Source organism: Lepidochelys olivacea (genome assembly GCF_965140295.1).
Source record: "Lepidochelys olivacea isolate rLepOli2 genome assembly, chromosome: 6".
Lineage (NCBI taxonomy): Eukaryota > Metazoa > Chordata > Testudines > Cheloniidae > Lepidochelys > Lepidochelys olivacea.
Window position 1 is genome coordinate 36325789 of NC_140416.1, and position 20935 is coordinate 36346723.

General features: G+C 41.9%; 1 protein-coding gene across 3 annotated transcripts in view; it reads right to left on the bottom strand.

Moving 5' to 3' along the window:
• Positions 1-20935, bottom strand: part of KIAA1549L (KIAA1549 like) — a 208576-nt gene that overhangs the window by 90422 nt on the left and 97219 nt on the right. Inside the window, exons 2-6 of one of the 3 annotated variants that reach the window (XM_084631649.1) lie at positions 11683-12009; positions 8149-11088; positions 5812-5924; positions 2859-3078; positions 489-622 (exon numbers count right to left, since the gene is read on the bottom strand). In XM_084631649.1, the coding sequence (XP_084487775.1) occupies positions 489-622; positions 2859-3078; positions 5812-5924; positions 8149-11088; positions 11683-12009 (3734 nt within the window). Of the gene's footprint in view, positions 1-488; positions 623-2858; positions 3079-5811; positions 5925-8148; positions 12010-20935 lie in introns of all 3 variants that reach the window. The other 2 variants (XM_084631650.1, XM_084631648.1) reach the window with 2 other exon arrangements.

Below are 20935 nucleotides of genomic sequence, written 5' to 3' on the forward strand. Positions count from 1 at the left end.
ACACTTGCACATCTTTAACTTTACACACATGAATAGACCCACGGGTTCTTAGTAAGAGTGCTAGATATGACATGTTCTACACCTCAAAGTTCAGTAAACATATAAAGAAAAGTATCTTACACTTGATTATCAGAAGGAGTTTTGTTGGAGCTGACTTGTAATAAATATAAATAGTATTAGAATGATGACTCTACTTAAACCTGAAACTCAGTAAATTTTCAGTTCAGAAAAGTGACATGAATAATGGTTATTCAAATAATAAAACAGCTTTTCGTGCAACTGTGCTTCATTATCTTTTTTCAAAAATGTTGCATCCATAAGATCTTAGCAAAATGTAAACAGCATAACTTAATATGAAAATATAAAAACATTTCCAAAGGAACTATCAAGTTTATTATGATGACATTAACATAATGTCTATAAGCTCTCTTAACAGCAGGGAATAATCATATGTGATTTAAAGATTGGCTAACGAGGTTGAATTTTACCTGAACTGTTAAGTTGTTGCTAGTGTTTAAGACCTTTCTTTCAGCATCCTCGAATGCTTTTTGTAACCGTTGCTCCATGGTCTGAACAAACTTGCATGACTGTATGTTGTCTGTTTGACCAACAAACTGCAGCTCTAGAACAGGAACAGTATGTATGTGTTTTAGTGAAAATATATTCCTAGTCTGCATAACTCTTATAATGAGTCACACCAAAATGATCGATTTAAGAAATTAAACAAGTGATAGTAATATCATGCGAGGGTTGCATATGTTTTTAAGTAGCATTATAAACAGTTCATCATTAAGATAGAATACAAGAATTAAAATCTGTGATTACAAGCATAAATAAAAGTGATATATATGATTGTATGTTCTCGTTCAAAGGCTAAGGGACAAACGAAAAGCATTTTAAAACATGAATGATATCTTTACAATCTTTAAGTCATGGATTCCTCATAGGAAAGAAAAAATCATCATACAGATTCTCATTCTTTTTTCTCTGGATAATAGCATATGCAACAAGATATTTGTAATATTTTTATATATTTATGAAATCTCTTCCCCTCCCCAAGCCCAGTCAGTGAAATTCAAAATGTGTCCTTACAGGCTGACCTGCTAGTGCAACACTTCACCTAGTATATGGGGAATCAGTCTGGAGACACAAGGTAAGTATGGACCAATTCCCCCACATTCTCCTGTTACTCTGCACTGAGCACTGCAGTAGTATTACAGAGAGGGTAAAATGATAAAACCAGGTTTAGGATGTTTGGAATCCAAGACCCCAGTTGGTCCAGCCAGACCTTATATGCATATATGGGGCTCTTGGCATCATAGGAAATACATAATATGCTTCAGAATACATTTCACTCATTTAGTTCAGGGTCTGACGATTTCAAAAATGTAAATGTATTGGGCCCAATTCATCCCAGGTGTAACTCCACTGTTTTCACTGTTCTCATGTTTAAAGAGACAGCATGGACAATGGGTACTCCTGGAGGAATTCTGTGCCACTGCGCAATGCAGAATTTTGCAGAAATTAATGTGTGCATGCAGAATTTCCTTTCCCCCATGGAAATGGGCTGCAGTGCTGCTAGCCGCCACTAGGGGCCACTGGACCCAGCCCAGCCCAGCTTGCACATAGAAGACACTGCTGGGGGGAGGGGGAGGGAGATAGAGGGTTCCTGGTAGCTGCAGTTCCCAGCATGCCCTGAGGGAAGGAAAGGGCGGCTTGCAGGAAACTCTATGCAAGCCTGGGACCGAGCATCAGTCTGTTTCTCCCTCTGTATCCCTGGGCTCTGGGAGGGAGGGGGATGGGTGAATGGGCAAGGGGCCCTGCAGCTGGGCTCTGGGGAAGAGAGTGTTCGGGTGCATTGGCTGGGAGCGTGGCACAGGTGGTCTCTGAGGGAGAGGGATTGTGGGTGTCTGGCCCTCTGACTGGGCTTGGGGAGGGGAAGAGGCAGGAAGAGGGCAGAGAAACAGGAACTGGGTTGTCATAGGGGTTTCTTTAACTCTCTACTCCTGGGGGAAAATGTGTGCGTGTCCGTATCGTTACAGACATACTTGCTGACAGGTATTTTGAAATAAATTACCAAAATAATTGAAACTGACGTGATTATGTAGTGTTATTTTGACAAATACAATTTGCAAAATTTTAAAATATTTTCTGCAGAATGCCCCCAGGAATAAATGGGACTGCACACATCAAACTGGGTACCAAATTTAGAGCACTGTTTTCTCTGAGGGGAACTGATTGCTGAACTGACAGTAAGTTGTGTACTAGGAAAAGAGCCTGAGACATAAGCCCTTGTCTCAGAGGCCTGCTATGAGGCAGGACCTGCTCACATCATATGGAAAGAACGGGGCTGATATTGCAGAAATACACATTCCTAAGAAATGTTAAGTTCAGAGTACTCATGCAAACACATCCCGATATTAAGGATGGTACAAAAACATTCCCCAAGGATAACAGAAACACACTGACCCCTCCTAAAAGATAAGGTCAGGATGACAGTACGTAACTTGTTTGTACTGGTATATAAAGATGTATCTCAGAGGGAGTGTCTTGGGCCAGCCTTGGAGGCAGTGGAAAGTCCCGCCACGGACTGAGCTGCATCCACTGTCATAGGCATACATGTCTTAGTATCCTCTTAGAGTGCCAGGTGCTATTACTGTGCTTCATCAACAATAATCCTCGCTGGGTGCCTTCGTACTTTAAAAGATCTTGTGATCATTGGGCGGTACACTCGAGGTCTGCTGTGCCAACGGTCTGCGCAGAACTGGGACAGCACACAGGGAGAACATACACATGCACCAAATATCTAACCACAAGTTGTGCAACTGTTACACCAGATATGTGATTTTGTTACTTGCCTGTTTTCAGCTGGAAGTGGTATGCAGGTAATGGATTCCATGGCAAGGCCAGTACAGCAACAGACTGAAGATTTGGCACATGCTGCTTTATGTCCGCTGTGGTGTTGCTAATACCATAAGCAATGAGCATTTCAGTAACAACAGCAGGTATAAAAACCAACCTCCCCTTCGTAACGTAGTAACCAACTGTCACATTGTTTGATTGTTCCAGAATTTCAACCTAAAACACACAGGGAAAATGTCTTTTTAATTTCCATTTTAACTACTATGCTATTGGATTTTTTCATTCTGAATGGGATTTCCTAGAGGTTTTGTATGCAATCTCCTTTAGGGCAGGAGGGAAGCAGGTGGTGCAATATACAGTAATTTTAATTTTGAATCTAAAATCTAAAGTTCCCATCCTGAAAACCCTGATACACAAGTAACTGCACACACAAACAGTTCCACTAAGTTCTCATGTGTGTGTCAATGTTTGCAGGCTCAGGACCAAAAGAGTGTAAGGGTAAAATTCTTTACTGCCTGACCCCCCCTTAATTTCACTTGGGGCTCTGTTCTGTGTACTCAGAGCTCTCTCAACAGGCAAAGCTATCATTGTGATCACCAGAAGTTCTGGGCATAGATCAACTACAGAATGAGCACAACAGTGAGCCACAGCAAAGAACAGGAATAGAGAGAAAAATTTTGCCCCAAGAACATACAATTTCTTGGGTTGTTAGGCTCAAAACTTGTCCTTAGCACTACATCAAGTGGGGATCCTCCATTAAAGGGGAGAGGAACACAACCCAAAAGGAGAGGAGTAACAGTACAGCTGCTCTGCAGCCTGTATAGCCATCATGGGGTACAAGCTCACTACTGCCATCTTCCCCTGCTGACTTAGCATGAGAAAGGGAAAGGAGAAATTTGTAGAGTTATAGCTCAACAACAAAACTGGACTTTCCACAATTTATTCAAATAGGATGATTTTTGTCCTTCCTCCATCATTTTTATCAATGTTCCCTTTTTGTGTCTTTACTCACAGCCAATATGCCATAAGCAGAGCTGTGCAAAGAACCTCTGTTTACAGCAATGGGAGCTCCGTCCCTCACTTTATACAGAATATGGCTCTAGCAATCTATTTCATTCTGGGCTTACATTCCAGATAACCCAGAATTTCATGTCATTTAGATGGAAAGTAAGGAACATGCCACTCATTTATTTTAGTAGAAATTGTTTACTCCCAACTGCAGGGTTTTTTTGTCACTGTAGAAGCGAATGTATCAGGTACTAGGCTTCCAAACTGGATGGATTGACAGCAGTGATCACCCATTTACTGGTCTTGCTGTTGCAGCTGATCCGTATTAAGCTGTGGAAGCACTTGGCTCACTACATGGCTATACTCATTCCTGACTTTCAAGAGGAAGAACCTGCTGCTGTGAGTAGCCATCTCCCACAATGTGCCAAAGAGACAACTGCCTCTCTTCCCCCTTTTTACCTTTTAAAATAAAATGACAGCCATCATAAAAGTGACCCTAAAATTGTTAGAGCCCACATAGTGTTTGGGCCACCCCTGCCTTTCTTCCATGGGAAAGCTACAAAAAGCCCTGCACTTTCCTCCAAGACAGATTGCCACCTCTGTAATGCACCCAATTTCTGCAAATAAAATTCCCCACCTTGACTTGCCCACAAAGCAGTCCAATAAAGCTGCAGCCAATTTATAAAAAATAAATACTGGTAAGTCAGGGGCTTTCATAGAAAAGACAGTTTTATTTCTGGTTTAAAGAAGATTAATAGAAATGTTGTATCTTAAGAACAAGAAAAACCTGTCTGAAAATGACAAAGAAATACTGTATACGCTCGTATTTAAAGTTAGCCTGCTAAACGCAGCTACAGAGTTATACAACAAGCCGTTACATCAGACTTATAGAAAAACAAGTTAAATAAATTCTAACCATAAAAAGGAGAAATACGTGCTAAAGTATAACTTTGTCCCTTGAAATGCTGAATTGCCATTTGGAGTTAATCATACCGGTGAAGTTCTCAGATGCTTGGAGAACTGTATTATTTAAAGACCAAAATAAATTCTCCAAAACATAACAGTTTGCCATTAACTGGACGCACAGTCAAAACAGTCTGTTGTTATTAAACAGTAATGATGTTATGAAAGTTTTTGGAGAAAAATGTTTCCTTCTCTATCTGTCACTGGCAATAAAATTTAAAAGCCTCAGAATGTGTAATTCTAATCCCCCGCCCTCCCTTTTTTTTTTTTTAAAGCTCCAAACACCAGTTTTCTGGTTTTTTGTTTTTGTGCGGGGACAGGCCTTGATGAGGTGAAAGAGAAGGGGAAAAAATTGGGTAAACTATGGGGTTAAATATGCTCACTACTGCATAGCCAAAATCAAGCCTGCCATGTGCCATGCATCTTGTCTCTCCCACATTTGGCAGAAAAGCCCTGAGATTTCTCACATCCAGCAGGGTTGCAGGAAGGGCCTGCTGGCCATCAAGGGCCATTGCAGCACCTGCTGAGCAACAAGTCAGACAGCCTCTACTTCACATCACACTGCTCCCTCTGCTAGAGCCAAGTGGATAAGGAACAGCTGGGAAGAGAAGGCGATTACTCCCTCAATCTTCCAGTAGTTAATACCATCCTTAGATTATCTAGAACCAGTTTATGGACTGAATTCCATTCAGTACACAATTCCATCAAAAGGTACCTGGCTCTGTGTATCACAAATGCAAACTACTCAGTTTTGTGGGTCTTGGAGGCCTTATTCCTTTTTGTTTGAATTGGGTCTAATGGAAATGAGATGAGATACAAGAGTTAGAAACTAGGATGCCCTTAATTCATATTATTAAAAACACACAAAACCCCCACAAAAACAACATCTTTCACAAACTACTAATATTCAGTACAAAAGTTCTTTTGGGGGGGCGGGGGGGGGAGACATTTTACTATATGCTAACTAAGCTTGCTTACTTGAGCATTGACATTTTGGTTGAAAGCTTGTCTCAGTGCCTGGGTCAGTCCTTTTGTCACATTCTCTTTTAAGGAACTGCTGATCAGCAGCCTTCTTGTGTTCAGGAACAGAACTGTTGAACAACACCAAGTTAAACATTAGTTTGAAACATCAATGTGCTGTTTGCTTGAGGGTTGGTTTATTTTTTCTTCTAATTTTGATCACAGTCATTCGAAACTCAAAGACTATCCATAAGAAGCTATGCTGTGCATCAGGTACACAGAAGTTCAGTACTGCAGGGGCTAGACACAACCTGATTTCTCAAGTCCTCAGTGTACAAGGCCTATCTGGGGGGGATCACGGACTAACAGTTGCAGTAATATTTTAAAACACTGAGTTACCAGCATGCTGCTGTTTTGAGGAGAGTACTCTATAACCAGACTATCTGAAGACAGACTGATGAAGCATTCTAACACAGCTGATGTGGCATTGCCTCACAGGGCTCATGGTACAGGAAGGTTCAGAGAGGACTGTGTGGAAGAATATGCACTGCACATTTTCATAAAGAGAACAAATTAATATTTTTACTTCTCAAAAGTGGAAACAAACAAATAAAAATGGCATTTCATATCCACTGTTACTTTCATTATAGAAATTGTCCGAACTTTTGTTTTTTGCTCTGGGGCAAAGACTGGGTCATTTACCCATGGCATCTTTGTAGCATAATTTGCAGACAGACTAAGGGCTAGTCTACACTAGAAGCACTACATCGATGCAGCTACTCCAATGCAGCTGCGCCACTTTAGCACATCTGGTGAAGATGCTGTATGCTGACGGGAGAGTATATGCATAGCTTTAGAGGGGAGATGGCATCGAAGGCTGATAACAGAGGACGTTCATTAGCATCCGCACTCCCTCCTAGAGAAGGTACATACAATGCCGCAAAAGCACATACACAATTGTATTTTAATACATTGTGTCCCAAAAGTATCAAACCTACTTCAATAAGGTTTAGCTTAATTCAATAAAATTTATCTAAATTCCATAAGATTGTTCAAGATATTACAGGATATTGTCATTCTGTCACAGCTGCTGCCCATGTCGTGTTAGTGCAGCAGATATTTAGGGGCCTCAGACATAGGAAAAAGGATATAATATATCCAAGAGAGGATCATTTCCAGATTTCACTCTCCCAAGCCCCTCTCATGCCTGTATAAATTGACATATCCTTTTATCTATACCTCCCCCTTCCTTTTGTAACTCTCAAAGCCAAGTATCTAATGTGGTGATACACTATGCCAGTGGTTCTCAATCAGGGGTACACAGAGGTCTTCCAGGGGTACATCAACTCATCTCTATATATTTGTCTAGTTTTACAACAGGCTACATAAAAAGCACTAGCAAAGTCAGGACAAACTAAAATTTCATACAATGACTTGTTTATACTGCTCTATATACTATACACTGAAATGTAAATATTTATATTCCAATCAATTTATTTTATAATTTTATGGAAAAAATTAGAATGTAAGCAATTTTTCAGTAATAGCGTGTGGTGAAACTTTTGTATTTTTATGTCTGAGTTGGTAAGCAAGTAGTTTTTAAGTGAGGTGAAACTTGGGGTACACAAGACAAATCAGACTCCTGAAAGGGGTACAGGAGTCTGGAAAGGTTGAGAACTACTGCACTACACCACCAGCATAAGTCTGGTAAAAAATTATTTCTAAAGACCCATTCAATTGACTGTTCTTAGGAGTGGCCTTACCTTAAGTTTAAGAAACCAAGATTAGAGCAATGACAAGTGGTGCTATTATCAAAATTTAGTATGTCAACATGTGACAATAAAATATTTTGAAAACGTATGATATGAAATGCTTTTTTGAGACACTGTTATGATATAAACATTGCTTTGAAATTCTTCTGTACATAGGAGTTTACAGAATGACATGCCATTCCATATCAGAACAAAAGTCTATCTAGTATATTAACCTGCTTCAATCTGTTACCTCTGCCTGTCACTGCAGAGGAAGGAACAAACTATCATAATGTGCTTGACCACCGTGCAGCTCATGCCCTGGAGCATGGGATTTGGTTACCTCCTTTGAGCATGTATACGGTAGAATGTAAAAGTATATATATAAATCTATTATCTATATTTACTAACCCCACCATAACCTATCTATTTGGCTTGTTAGTGTAGTCATCCCCATTGTATCTAATCCCCACATTAATCATTATAGCCCTTAAGTTATTTAGTAAACTAACCAGTATTTAAACAACTTTTCTATTTATGATGAACTATACTTCATACAAAACGGATGTATTTCTAATCAAACAAGCTGAATATAGATCCATACCTGATTTAACCATAAGGTTACTGGACAGCTGGCATTCCGGAGGGGGAACTGTTGTCACATTAGCAAAAGTTGCAATTGCAGTTGTAGGAGCAGCAGAATTGTTTTCCACTGGAGCAGGGGGGAGCCTAGTTGTTTTCGCTGATGCTGTAATAGATGTCAAAGCTGCTGTAATTGTCAGTGGATATGCAGTTGATGTTTTGGTGATTTCTGAGCTTGTAAATTTCTTGGTGTCAGGTACTGTGGTTTCTATCTGTCTTTGTGTGTGTGTTGTGGATGTCAGTGTGGAAGCTGTGACTGTGCTAACATTATTGGTTAGAAACATAACGGTGTGGGGGCGTGATGTAGGTGTGTGTCTTGGTGCAAACGGAAAGTTTGTATGTGTTTCTACTGTTGATGTCATTTTTGAGGCACTGTTATTTTTTGCTAGTGTTGATATCAATGTGCTTAATGCTGTCACAGACAGCAAGGATGCATTTTCACTGCCTAGAGAAAACAAGGATGAAGTTGGCGCAGATTTTCCTGTTACTGATTTTGCTTCTGAAGTTGCTACTGTAGGTATTGCACCTGCCGACACTGAAGGTAGCACTGTAATGACAGAATGGGTAAAGTTGGTTGTTGGCAAAAAAGCAGAGGTTATATGTGTTGGTGATGCATGGACAGAAGTTATGATGACTGACTGCAAAGCATTGGTGGTATGTGTTTGCGATGGGGTGCCATTGGTAGCTTCATTAGGTACAGCAACTGTAATTAGAATATCACCTGTACCATTTGCATGCCACCTTTCTGTACTAAACGTAGCTTGTTTTTGAATAACACTAGTCAAGTGACTCGGTGGCTCTGAAACAGAGCTGTTTGTGAAGTCTGTCAAATTTCCAGAAGACAAGTATTTTTCTGGAGTTAGAATAGATATCAGTGTTGAGCTTGAAGATTGTTTGGCTATTGGAAAGGAAGAAATTGTTGGTTGTGTACCACTGATAGAACTAATTTCATTATTAGCTGAGACAATCAAATTGTCAGTGAATTGAGAAGCCAGTGGTAGCTCAGATGGTGTTGTGTATAAGGCTTTTGTTGATGAAGAGATATTGTCACCATGGATTGTCTGAGATTTCAGAGTGCTATAAGCAGTACTTGTATCATCAGTTGCAAAATCCTTCACTGGAGGCAAATACAGATGGGGGGATACTTCAAAGTTTGCAGTGAAGTTAGTGTCCCTGAGAGTGAAGAATTCAGTAACATTTTGAGTTGTGTCAGTATCTTTTTTTGACTGGGCTGCAGGTAGTGCTGTAGTGGTAGCCTGGGGCGAATACTGAACACTAGACCTTTCCAGGGCAGATGAACGTATGTTAAATTGTGTGAAATTAGGAGACTTAATTTCAGTCAAAGGTGAAGTTGAAACATTTTGATTAGATTTTGCAGATGTAGACGTTTCTAAAGTTACAGAGATAGAAGCAGTTTGTTTGTTTGTAACATCATTTATTTGCTGTTGCAGACCTGAAATTGTTGAATATGGGGCGTGATACCCAGTTTCTAATGAAGAAGTGCTTGGAGAAACTTCCATTATTGGAATGTTGGTTGTTTCTTTTACTGACAGAACACTAACACCAGCTGAAGTAAGCATGGCTGTAGTAGTCCATTCAGAAGCTGAAGCACTGATTATAGGTATAGGTATCTTTGTGGTATCTAAGCTGCTTTCAGAGGCGGCATTTGAAATATTAGAAAAAGCTGACGCTGGGCTGTGTGGGGCTTCTGTTGCTGGAACAAATGATGGCAATGCATATAATTCTGAAGGCACAATAGTGGTCCATGGTTTTGTATCATCTGTGGTTGAAACTTCATCAGTGGTAAGATCAGGTTTATTTAAAGCTTGTAGAGCGGCATATTCTATATGTGGAGTGACAATGGTGAATGTTTCTGTATTTGTTTCTTCATTTTCTGTTAAGTCTACAGCTGGACTTTCTCCATTAATAGCTGAAAGCTGTGAAGTTGTAGAATTATGAATAGCAGGTGTATCTTTAATAGTGAGCACAGATTTTGAAAGGCCTGTATTGGGAGTGGGTAATGATACTGCAGATGTAGTAACAGGACTGATGACTTCTGTTTTCAAAATACTTTCAGGCAGCACTGTTCCTGTTGTGCGCTTGCTGGGTCGAGTTTCTGGAGAACGCTGAGATCCGTAAAAAAGGACATGGTTAGAATCTATGTTGGTGTATACTTTGGCTGTACTACCTGTTTCGAAAGACTGATGGGGTGCCTCTCTAGCTAAAGAGCCATCAGAAGGTTGCAAAGTATGTTCAAAATCACCTGGTAATACCACTGCATTGGCCTCAAAAACTGTATCAGTCACCTCTTTTCCAACAGCTTGACTGATTGACACTGCTGAGCGAAAGGACGAAATATTTATTAGAGGGAACACAGAAGTGTTCTCATAGGCTGGCGTTGAGTTTGTTGCATTGTTAGTACGTGCTATAGTATTAAAGGTATGATTTGTCACAGTTATTAAGGAAGATTCTTTATCGGTTGAATAAGGAGGTGGGTTTTTTCTGAAAAGAAAGTCTGATATACTTGTAGGTGCTGGCGGTGGAACTACTGCATTGCTGGTGCTTATTGCATCTGGAATAAATGTTCTTGGCACAGTAAAGGAAGACCTATTTTCTGTTGAATGGGAGAGTCCCACTGGATTATTAGAAGCTGGTGATAAAAATATTGCCTTGGTAGAACCCGACATGGCATTAGTTGATGTTGAAGACTGATGACTCATCACTTTTGGTAATGCAGCTATAGTGCCCACGGTATGAAAGAATGAAGCACTAACCATTGGAATCTCTGATTTACTATTAAAAGCTGGTGACGATGCATCTGGGCTGACGTCATTCTCTCTGTCAGTCACCACTGCCTGGAATGGCAGATTGGTGGGTACTGCTCCAGAAGAAGACACGTTATCTGTTGAGTGAGACAATGAAGTTCTTTCAGTAGGAAGCCATGACACAGTTTCAGAAGCTATTGGTAGGAAAGACTGAGAGGAAATTACTGACAGAGAAGTTGGAGAGTGTGCAGAAAGTAGGGAGGTACTTTCTGAGGGTGACACTCTTCCCATTGTCTTTGTGGAATGTATCATTGTTGATCCAAAGCCATTACGTGATGTGGTACCCGTGACCTCTTTGGGACCCCTTCTGGATAATGTGTGATTCAATGTACTGGAATTTACAGCAGTGACTGTGCTTGGTGGATTATCTCTGCTTGCACTAAAATGAGAGTCAGTTGAATCTATGTGGAAGGAACTTTCAGTATCTGTGGATAAAGGCACTTTGGTGGGTAGTACAGTCAACTTAGAAAAGATAATGGTATGAGGTGATTGTATTACCAATGAAGAAAATGATGGTGATGGAACAGTTGCAAGAATGTCTGATCCTGATGTGGTTTCTTTTGAAATGGAGGGTGTTTCTAATGATGTTAGCTGAGATGGTACAGCAGTACTTGAATGTGTCATTGATGGTTTTGTGGACAATGTGGCAAACATACTGATTTGAGGCAAACCTGATACAACAGCTGTTTCATTTACATCTTGAGAGGATGACCTCACTGGTGATTCAGCTGAAACCTCGGAAGGCTCCTGGGATGCACTATTTCCGCTGCCTTGGTAAAGAGTGGGCGAAAAATTAGTTTGATCCATAGTTCTGGCGCCAGTCAGTGTTGTTTTTATTTTCTGAAGCAAGTTTGCATTCTCCAATGTCTGTCTCATTGACATGTCAGCCACTGAGGAAGACTTAATTTCTGTGGAAGGCCATGTTGGTGAAAATATAGATCTCCAGTGAGCAGGAGACTCTGTAGAAGGGGCAACATTTATTTGGTGTTGTTTGGTACCTGTAAAAAATAATTAAAATGAATATTTTGCAACAAATGTGTTATCTTGATACACTACACCAGTGAATCTGAACAGAAAATGTTTAATCCTAGGTAAATGACTTATTTCTCTGTGTTGGAAGGACATAATGAATGAACCATCAGAGAAAGTTAAAAAATATGAACATGAGAAGTACAATGTGAGTAAAACATAACTCTCTAATTGTTTCATTATACAGAAAAATTAAAGATAACGCCCAGCTTTACTCACAGTGATAATACAAAATAATTACTAATATTGCTCATAAATTAGGATGGCTTAACTTAATAGGAAGATAAGTTGTTGCACCCGAGACAACTTCTGGTGTTATCATCTTCATACTGTGTCAAAATATTATATGCAATGTAGTTGTAACCGTGTTGGTCCCAGAATATTAGATACACAAGGTGGGTGAGATAATATCTTTTAATGGACTGGCTTCTGCTGGTGAGAGAGAAGCTCAAATGCTCATCTCTCTCACCAACAAAAGCTGGTCCAATAAAAGATATTACCTCAACCACCTTGCCGCTCAAAATATTAGGGATTAGAAGCAGCTATACAGAGGGAATGGATTCTGACAACCAAACATCACTGACTTAGCATACTGTACACTATGGGAATAGAGTCAAAATTGGTTGGGTTCCTCTATGAAGCATCTGTACGTGGTCATCTTGCCAGCTGTAATAACGTGTGTAATTATAGGCAGAAAGGCAAGAAAATATAACAGGAATGAAATTGATTAGGGGGGGATTAAAAACAAATGAGGAAATTAAACTCCTTATTTGATATGTGCAGATGTATAAAACATCTCCAGCACCAATTTATTTAGCATTCTACACCTTATTGTTCCTAAGCTTTGTTTTCTTAAAATGATTACACAGTACGCTTAAAAATCACAATTCAGAAAACCTTACATTCTTTTTATTTTAATTATGACTCAATCAAGATTAAAATTAACATTTTGTTGTTGTTTTTCATGAGATAATCAATCAACTAAAGCTTATCATTGTCCTCTTCCATTTCACTGTGAGCCAGATTGTGGCCCAGCCTATGTACCCAGTCCATAAGAGGAAGCAGACCCCTCCCCTGTAATGGGCGTGGGTAATTATACTACAGATGTAACAAAACTGATGCTTTCCCTGCACATACATACACATTGCTATGCGACTTCAACCAATGTTGGAGTAGATGCTACAGACCTCCTAATCCCCCTTGAAACCACTTATAAACTTGAAGTGATAGCTTGTAATTTTAACAGTTTTCAATACTTTGCACCACTCAGTCAAGTGGGTAGGAAGTAGGCAGGGCATTGGCTCAGCCTCCCAATAAGCCTGTCAGTGCAGCTGAGCCAGCCCGGGAAGAGGTAACCTACTACCAGTAGGGGCCAGTGCAGATCATGACTCCACTGGAATAAGCAAGGAACATGGAAGATATCATGCCAGTCTGAGGCCACTTACTGGGGATTGATGCTGCTGCGATTGATGCAGTGAGGGTCAATTTAGCAGGTCTAGCGAAGACCCACTAAATCGACCTCAGAGTGCTCTCTGGTCAATTCCAATACTCCACCAGAAGAAGAGTAAGGTAAGTCAACAGGAGAGCATCTCCCGTCAACACAGCACGGTGCAGACACTGCAGTAAGTTGACCTAAGCTACATCAACTCCAACTATGTTATTCACGTAACTGGAGTAGCATAACATAGGTCGATTTTCCCCTGTAGTGTAGACAAGGCCTTAGGCTCAATTCCTTCTCTGTGCAGCATCTGTGCTGCAGATTGTCCTGTACACATACACACAGGTCAGAATAGATGATCGAAGTGGTTCCTACTGGTCTTAAATCTGTGATTCTATTACTCTAGTCCTGTATTTGGGCTCCAACCCACCATATACACAGATTTTCCATTCAAAACACTTTAACTACAGAGTGGCTGACAAAGTACTGCAGAGTGAAAGGTAGTTCAGATTAGTTTATTACTAACTCAATATTATTGTTTGCCATATAGCAAACATCTTAATGTGAAAATTAAATGCAGAGTCCAAACTATTTTGAAACCAGTATTTTCATTTAGCATTAACACACTGTAGTTAAGCTAATATCAAGTCCAACTAGCATTTTCACATTACAGGGATTAAAGACCTTTCCTCTTACTATATTGTTTAAGAACTGTATTGGATCATGATGAGAAATGGCTTTGTTGCAACATATGCTGAGAATAAAGCATCCAGATACAAATTATTTTAGGGAAGGAGCATACTTAATTGGAATGAAAGAAAGAGGAGAATATTATGCACCAAAATGAAATCCTCAGATATTTCCTAAATATAGGCAGAAAAATATTATATGGGGGAAATTAGTTTAAATTATTGTACTTACAATGGGCTAGATTGTGCTCTTCAGTACAGTCCTGTATCGGAGGTATTACATAAACCACACAACCTCCCAGGGGGAGCCCTGAGAAGCAATGTGACTCACACAACCCTATGTCTACAATACAGATGTTACACCCATTGTTCTCCCCTCAATTGATTGAAAAATACCTTGCATCCACACACAAAAGGGCTTCCACCAACTATTGGAGAAGCAACAATCACAAGTCACAAGACTGAAATGCCTGCAAGCTGCATGGAAACTTTTAAAAAACACCATAATAAAGGCTCAAATTAAATGTATATCCCAAATTAAAGAGACTAATAAGAGGACTAAGAAATTGGCACCATGCCTAAACAACGGAGTAAAAGAAGTGGTTAGAGGCAAAAAGACATCCTTAAAAAAAAAAAAAAAAAAAAGCATGAACTCTGGCAAGTCAAGTGTAGGAGTACAATTAGGCAGGCCAAAAAAAAATTTGAAGAGCAAATACCAAAAGACTCAAAAACTAACAGAAAAAATATTTTAAGTATATCAGAAGAAGGAAGCCTGCCAAACAATCACTGTGGCTCCTGGATGATTGAGGTGCTAAAGGAGCACTCAAGGAAGACAAGGCCGTTTCAGAGAAGCTAAGGGCTTGTCTATACTGGCACTTCACAGCGATGCAACTTTCTTGCTCAGGGGTGTGAACACCCCCCCCCCCCCGCACCCCAAGTGCTGCAAGTTTCAGCGCTGTAAAGTGCCAGCATAGACAGTGCACCAGGGCTGGTAGCTACGCCCCTTGTGGAGGTGGCTTTTGTAGAGCAGTGGGAGAGCTCCCTCATCAAAAGCTCTTAAGCAAAATAAGCAATCATGAGATAAGAGAGAAGGTCCTTTCTTGGATCAGTAACTGGTTAAAAGTCAGGAAACAAAGGGTAGGAATAAATGGTCAGTTTTCGTAGTGGGGAGAGGTAAGTAGAGGTGTCCCCAGAGATTTGTACTGGGACCAGTGCTGCTCAACATATTCATAAATGATCTGGAAAAAGAGGTAAATAGTGAGATGGCAAATGAGGATACAAAATTACACAAGATAGTTAGGGCCAAAGCAGACTGCGAAGAGTTTCAAGGGGATCTCACAAGACTAGGTCACTGGGCAAAAAAATGACAGCTGAAATTCAATGTTCATAAATGCAAAGTAGTGCATATTGGAAAACATAATTCCAACTGTACATGCAAAATGATGGGGTCTAAATTAGCTGTTACCACTCAAGAAAGAGGTCTTGGAGTCACTGTGGACAGTTCTCTGAAAACATCCACTCAATGCACAACAGTAGTCAAAAAAGTGAACAGAACGTTAGGAATCATCAGGAAAGGAATAGATAATAAGACAGAAATATATCATACTGCCTTTATATAAATCCATGGTACACCCATACCTTTACTACTATGTGCAGTTCTGGTTGTCCCATCTCAAAAAAAAATATATTAGAAATGGAAAAAGTACAGAGAAGGGCAACAAACATGATTAAGGGTTTGGAACAACATCCATATGAGGAGAAATTAAAAAGACTGGGACTATTCCCAGTTCACCGGGGGAAGGAGACCAAAGCCCTGAGGTAAGTGGGAAAGCGGGATACCGGGAGGAAGCACAGGCAGGAATGTCTGTGAGGGGAGGGCTCCTGCCTCATACTGGCAATGAGGGGCGATCAACAGGTTATCTCAAGTGCTTATATACAAATGCACAAAGCCTTGGAAACAAGCAGGGAGAACTGGAGGTCCTGGTGATGTCAAGGAACTATGACGTGATCGGAATAACAGAGACTTGGTGGGATAACTCACATGACTGGAGTACTGTCATGGATGGTTATAAACTGTTCAGGAAGGACAGGCAGGGCAGAAAAGGTGGGGGAGTAGCACTGTATGTAAGGGAGCAGTATGACTGCTCAGAGCTCCGGTACGAAACTGCAGAAAAACCTGAGTGTCTCTGGATTAAGTTTAGAAGTGTGTGCAACAAGAGTGATGTAGTGGTGGGAGTCTGCTATAGACCACCGGACCAGGGGGATGAGGTGGATGAGGCTTTCTTCCGGCAGCTCACGGAAGCTACTAGATCGCATGCCCTGATTCTCATGGGTGACTTTAATTTTCCTGATATCTGCTGGGAGAGCAATACAGCGGTGCATAGACAATCCAGGAAGTTTTTGGAAAGCGTAGGGGACAATTTCCTGGCGCAAGTGCTAGAGGAGCCAACTAGGGGGGGCGCTTTTCTTGACCTGCTGCTCACAAACCGGGTAGAATTAGTGGGGGAAGCAAAAGTGGATGGGAATCTGGGAGGCAGTGACCATGAGTTGGTTGAGTTCAGGATCCTGACGCAGGGAAGAAAGGTAAGCAGCAGGATACGGACCCTGGACTTCAGGAAAGCAGACTTCGACTCCCTCAGGGAACAGATGGCCAGGATCCCCTGGGGGACTAACTTGAAGGGGAAAGGAGTCCAGGAGAGCTGGCTGTATTTCAAGGAATCCCTGTTGAGGTTACAGGGACAAACCATCCCGATGAGTCGAAAGAATAGTAAATATGGCAGGCGACCAGCTTGGCTTAATGGTGAAATCCTAGCGGATCTTAAACATAAAAAAGAAGCTTACAAGAAGTGGAAGGTTGGACATATGACCAGGGAAGAGTGTAAAAATATTGCTCGGGCATGTAGGAATGTTATCAGGAGGGCCAAATCGCACCTGGAGCTGCAGCTAGCCAGAGATGTCAAGAGTAACAAGAAGGGTTTCTTCAGGTATGTTGGCAACAAGAAGAAAGCCAAGGAATGTGTGGGCCCCTTACTGAATGGGGGAGGCAACCTAGTGACAGAGGATGTGGAAAAAGCTAATGTACTCAATGCTTTTTTTGCCTCTGTTTTCACTAACAAGGTCAGCTCCCAGACTGCTGCGCTGGGCATCACAAAATGCGGAAGAGATGGCCAGCCCTCTGTGGAGATAGAGGCGGTTAGGGACTATTTAGAAAAGCTGGACGTGCACAAGTCCATGGGGCCGGACGAGTTGCATCCGAGAGTGCTGAAGGAATTGGCGGCTGTGATTGCAGAGCCACTGGCCATTATCTTTGAAAACTCGTGGCAAACCGGGGAAGTCCCGGATGACTGGAAAAAGGCTAATGTAGTGCCAATCTTTAAAAAAGGGAAGAAGGAAGATCCTGGGAACTACAGGCCAGTCAGCCTCACCTCAGTCCCTGGAAAAATCATGGAGCAGGTCCTCAAAGAATCAATCCTGAAGCACTTGCATGAGAGGAAAGTGATCAGGAACAGCCAGCATGGATTCACCAAGGGAAGGTCATGCCTGACTAATCTAATCGCCTTTTATGAAGAGATTACTGGTTCTGTGGATGAAGGGAAAGCAGTGGATGTATTGTTTCTTGACTTTAGCAAAGCTTTTGACACGGTCTCCCATAGTATTCTTGTCAGCAAGTTAAGGAAGTACGGGCTGGATGAATGCACTATAAGGTGGGTAGAAAGCTGGCTAGATTGTCGGGCTCAACGGGTAGTGATCAATGGCTCCATGTCTAGTTGGCAGCCGGTATCAAGTGGAGTGCCCCAAGGGTCGGTCCTGGGGCCGGATTTATTCAATATCTTCATAAATGATCTGGAGGATGGTGTGGATTGCACTCTCAGCAAATTTGCGGATGATACTAAACTGGGAGGAGTGGTAGATACACTGGAGGGGAGGGATAGGATACAGAAGGACCTAGACCAATTGGAAGATTGGGCCAAAAGGAATCTGATGAGGTTCAATAAGGATAAGTGCAGGGTCCTGCACTTAGGACGGAAGAACCCAATGCACAGCTACAGACTAGGGACCGAATGGCTAGGCAGCAGTTCTGCGGAAAAGGACCTAGGGGTGACAGTGGACGAGAAGCTGGATATGAGTCAGCAGTGTGCCCTTGTTGCCAAGAAGGCCAATGGCATTTTGGGATGTATAAGTAGGGGCATAGTGAGCAGATCGAGGGACGTGATCGTTCCCCTCTATTCGACATTGGTGAGGCCTCATCTGGAGTACTGTGTCCAGTTTTGGGCCCCACACTTCAAGAAGGATGTGGATAAATTGGAGAGAGTCCAGCGAAGGGCAACAAAAATGATTAGGGGACTGGAACACATGAGTTATGAGGAGAGGCTGAGGGAGCTGGGATTGTTTAGCCTGCAGAAGAGAAGAATGAGGGGGGATTTGATAGCTGCTTTCAACTACCTGAAAGGGGGTTCCAAAGAGGATGGCTCTAGACTGTTCTCAATGGTAGCAGATGACAGAACGAGGAGTAATGGTCTCAAGTTGCAGTGGGGGAGGTTTAGATTGGATATTAGGAAAAACTTTTTCACTAAGAGGGTGGTGAAACACTGGAATGCGTTACCTAGGGAGGTGGTAGAATCTCCTTCCTTAGAGGTTTTTAAGGTCAGGCTTGACAAAGCCCTGGCTGGGATGATTTAACTGGGAATTGGTCCTGCTTTGAGCAGGGGGTTGGACTAGATGACCTTCTGGGGTCCCTTCCAACCCTGATATTCTATGATTCTATTCAGCTTGGAAAAGAGGCAACTAAGGGGGGAGATATATGATAGAGGTCTATAAAATCATGGTGTGGAGAAAGTGAATAAGGAAGTGTTATTTACCCCTTCACAACACAAGAACTAGGGTTGCCCAATGAAATTAATAGGCAGCAGGTTTAACACAAACATTAGGAAGTACTTCTTCACACAATGCACAGTCAACCTGTAGAACTCATGCCACCCTTAGCCATGCAATACAACCAAGTAAATCAAATCAATTCAGGGCTCTAATGCCTAATGCTCTAAGACCCCCCAAACAAAAAAAAACAGGGGAAAAACACTTGCACATTTACAATAGTTAGGGCAGGGGTTTCACCTGGTTCTGAAGCACTAATTATAAGTCAATAGCAAAGTACATGGTTCTGTACAATACATCCCTACAAAATTAGCATCTGGATTAGTTTAGCACCAACAAAGTGAAGTTTCATTTATATAGGATTGCTATTGTATGAAGAAAACACAAAATTAATTGCCAAATGTTAATCATAGAACTAGGAACTGAAGGGAATTGCTACACAAACCACTGAGGTCCTACATAAGTAACATACATTTACATCAAATTTTTGCAATCTACCACTTCTGCTCTTACACATGATTACCCAGCCACATTTATTAGCATTCGGTAATATTCTTTGACTAGATCATTAGAGGAAGGAAGAAACTTGAAGGACTGAGCTGTCTAGTTTTCAGGATTAGCTTCTAGTAATTCCTATGATAAACAGGATTATTCAGTTAATAACACCATTCACAGCACCAAGAAGGTATCCAGGACTGAACTCTGGGCCAAAAATCATAATCAGGCTTTCCGCATTAACCAATAAGGTCCAGGAGCCTTGCACCTATGATGGAGTGATTTTAGCGGTGTCATTTCTGAGACAGAGGCAAGTAGATGGGGCAGCAGTAGTAGCAAGAGGAGCTAGGCAAACAGAGGAATCATGATCAGCTAGAATATGGCTATGCCAGCCAACCTCGGGGTGGAACTACCTCTGGATGCTAACCACACCCAGTGAATGAGATGCTATTTTATAGGGGAAAGAATGGAGTGGTAGGCTGGAAATGACGTTGCAGAGCCAGCTCAGGAGTATCAGCCTGCATGAAAAGGCTTGCAGCACAATAGGTACTGTCAAGGCCAGGTTGTGGGAAACCAGATCTAGTGGTCAGACCACACTAAGGAGTTGAGAGTCAGCTGGGTCAGGATACCAAGAGATCTGAAGCAGGAGAGAAACTGGAGATCAGAACCACAAGCTGATAACCAGAGTCAGGCGGAGTCAGGATACCAGGGGGTCAGAGGCAAAAGACAAACTAGAGCTCAGAATCACAAGTCAGAGTGCAGGAGCCAATCTGGGACAGGATGCTGGGAAGTCAAGCTGGGGGAGCAGGAGTAGGAGCAGGAAGTACAACACTGTCCAGAGCAGGGTGGATCCCAGTTCTTTGGACAGCTTCCTGTTCCCTTTGCTGGCTTAAGTACAGGCAGAAGGCCTATTGGCTGCCCTGGGACTCCCCCAATAGGATATCAGGGATGGAGCCTCAAACTGGGGCTGGGTTCATGGATCCTGGGTCAGCGGTTGTCAGCAGGCTGCCAACTGGAGGACTGAAGTGTGGTTGTTTCTGTGGACTGAGGTTCAAGGCCCGTGTTTCATGACAAGTACACTGCAACACTTTGGTCTCTATGCTGCTGTTCCTGTTGTTTGTGGCTCAACGAGTTACATGTCTTGAACATTACTAGCCACTGTGACAAAGTTCCTGCTCTACCTTGGTGGGTCTTGCGCTTATTGGCGGATTTGCTCGCCTTGGAGCCCTCAGCTTGGCCGTTCTTCTGAACCCACAGTCCAGGTCGACTCCTCCTGTGTATGACCAGGAGTTGGGAGGATTTGGGGGGAACCCGGGCCCGCCCTCTACTCCGGGTTCCAGCCCAGGGCCCTGTGGAATGCAGCTGTCTAGAGTCCCTCCTGGAACAGCTGTGTGACAGCTA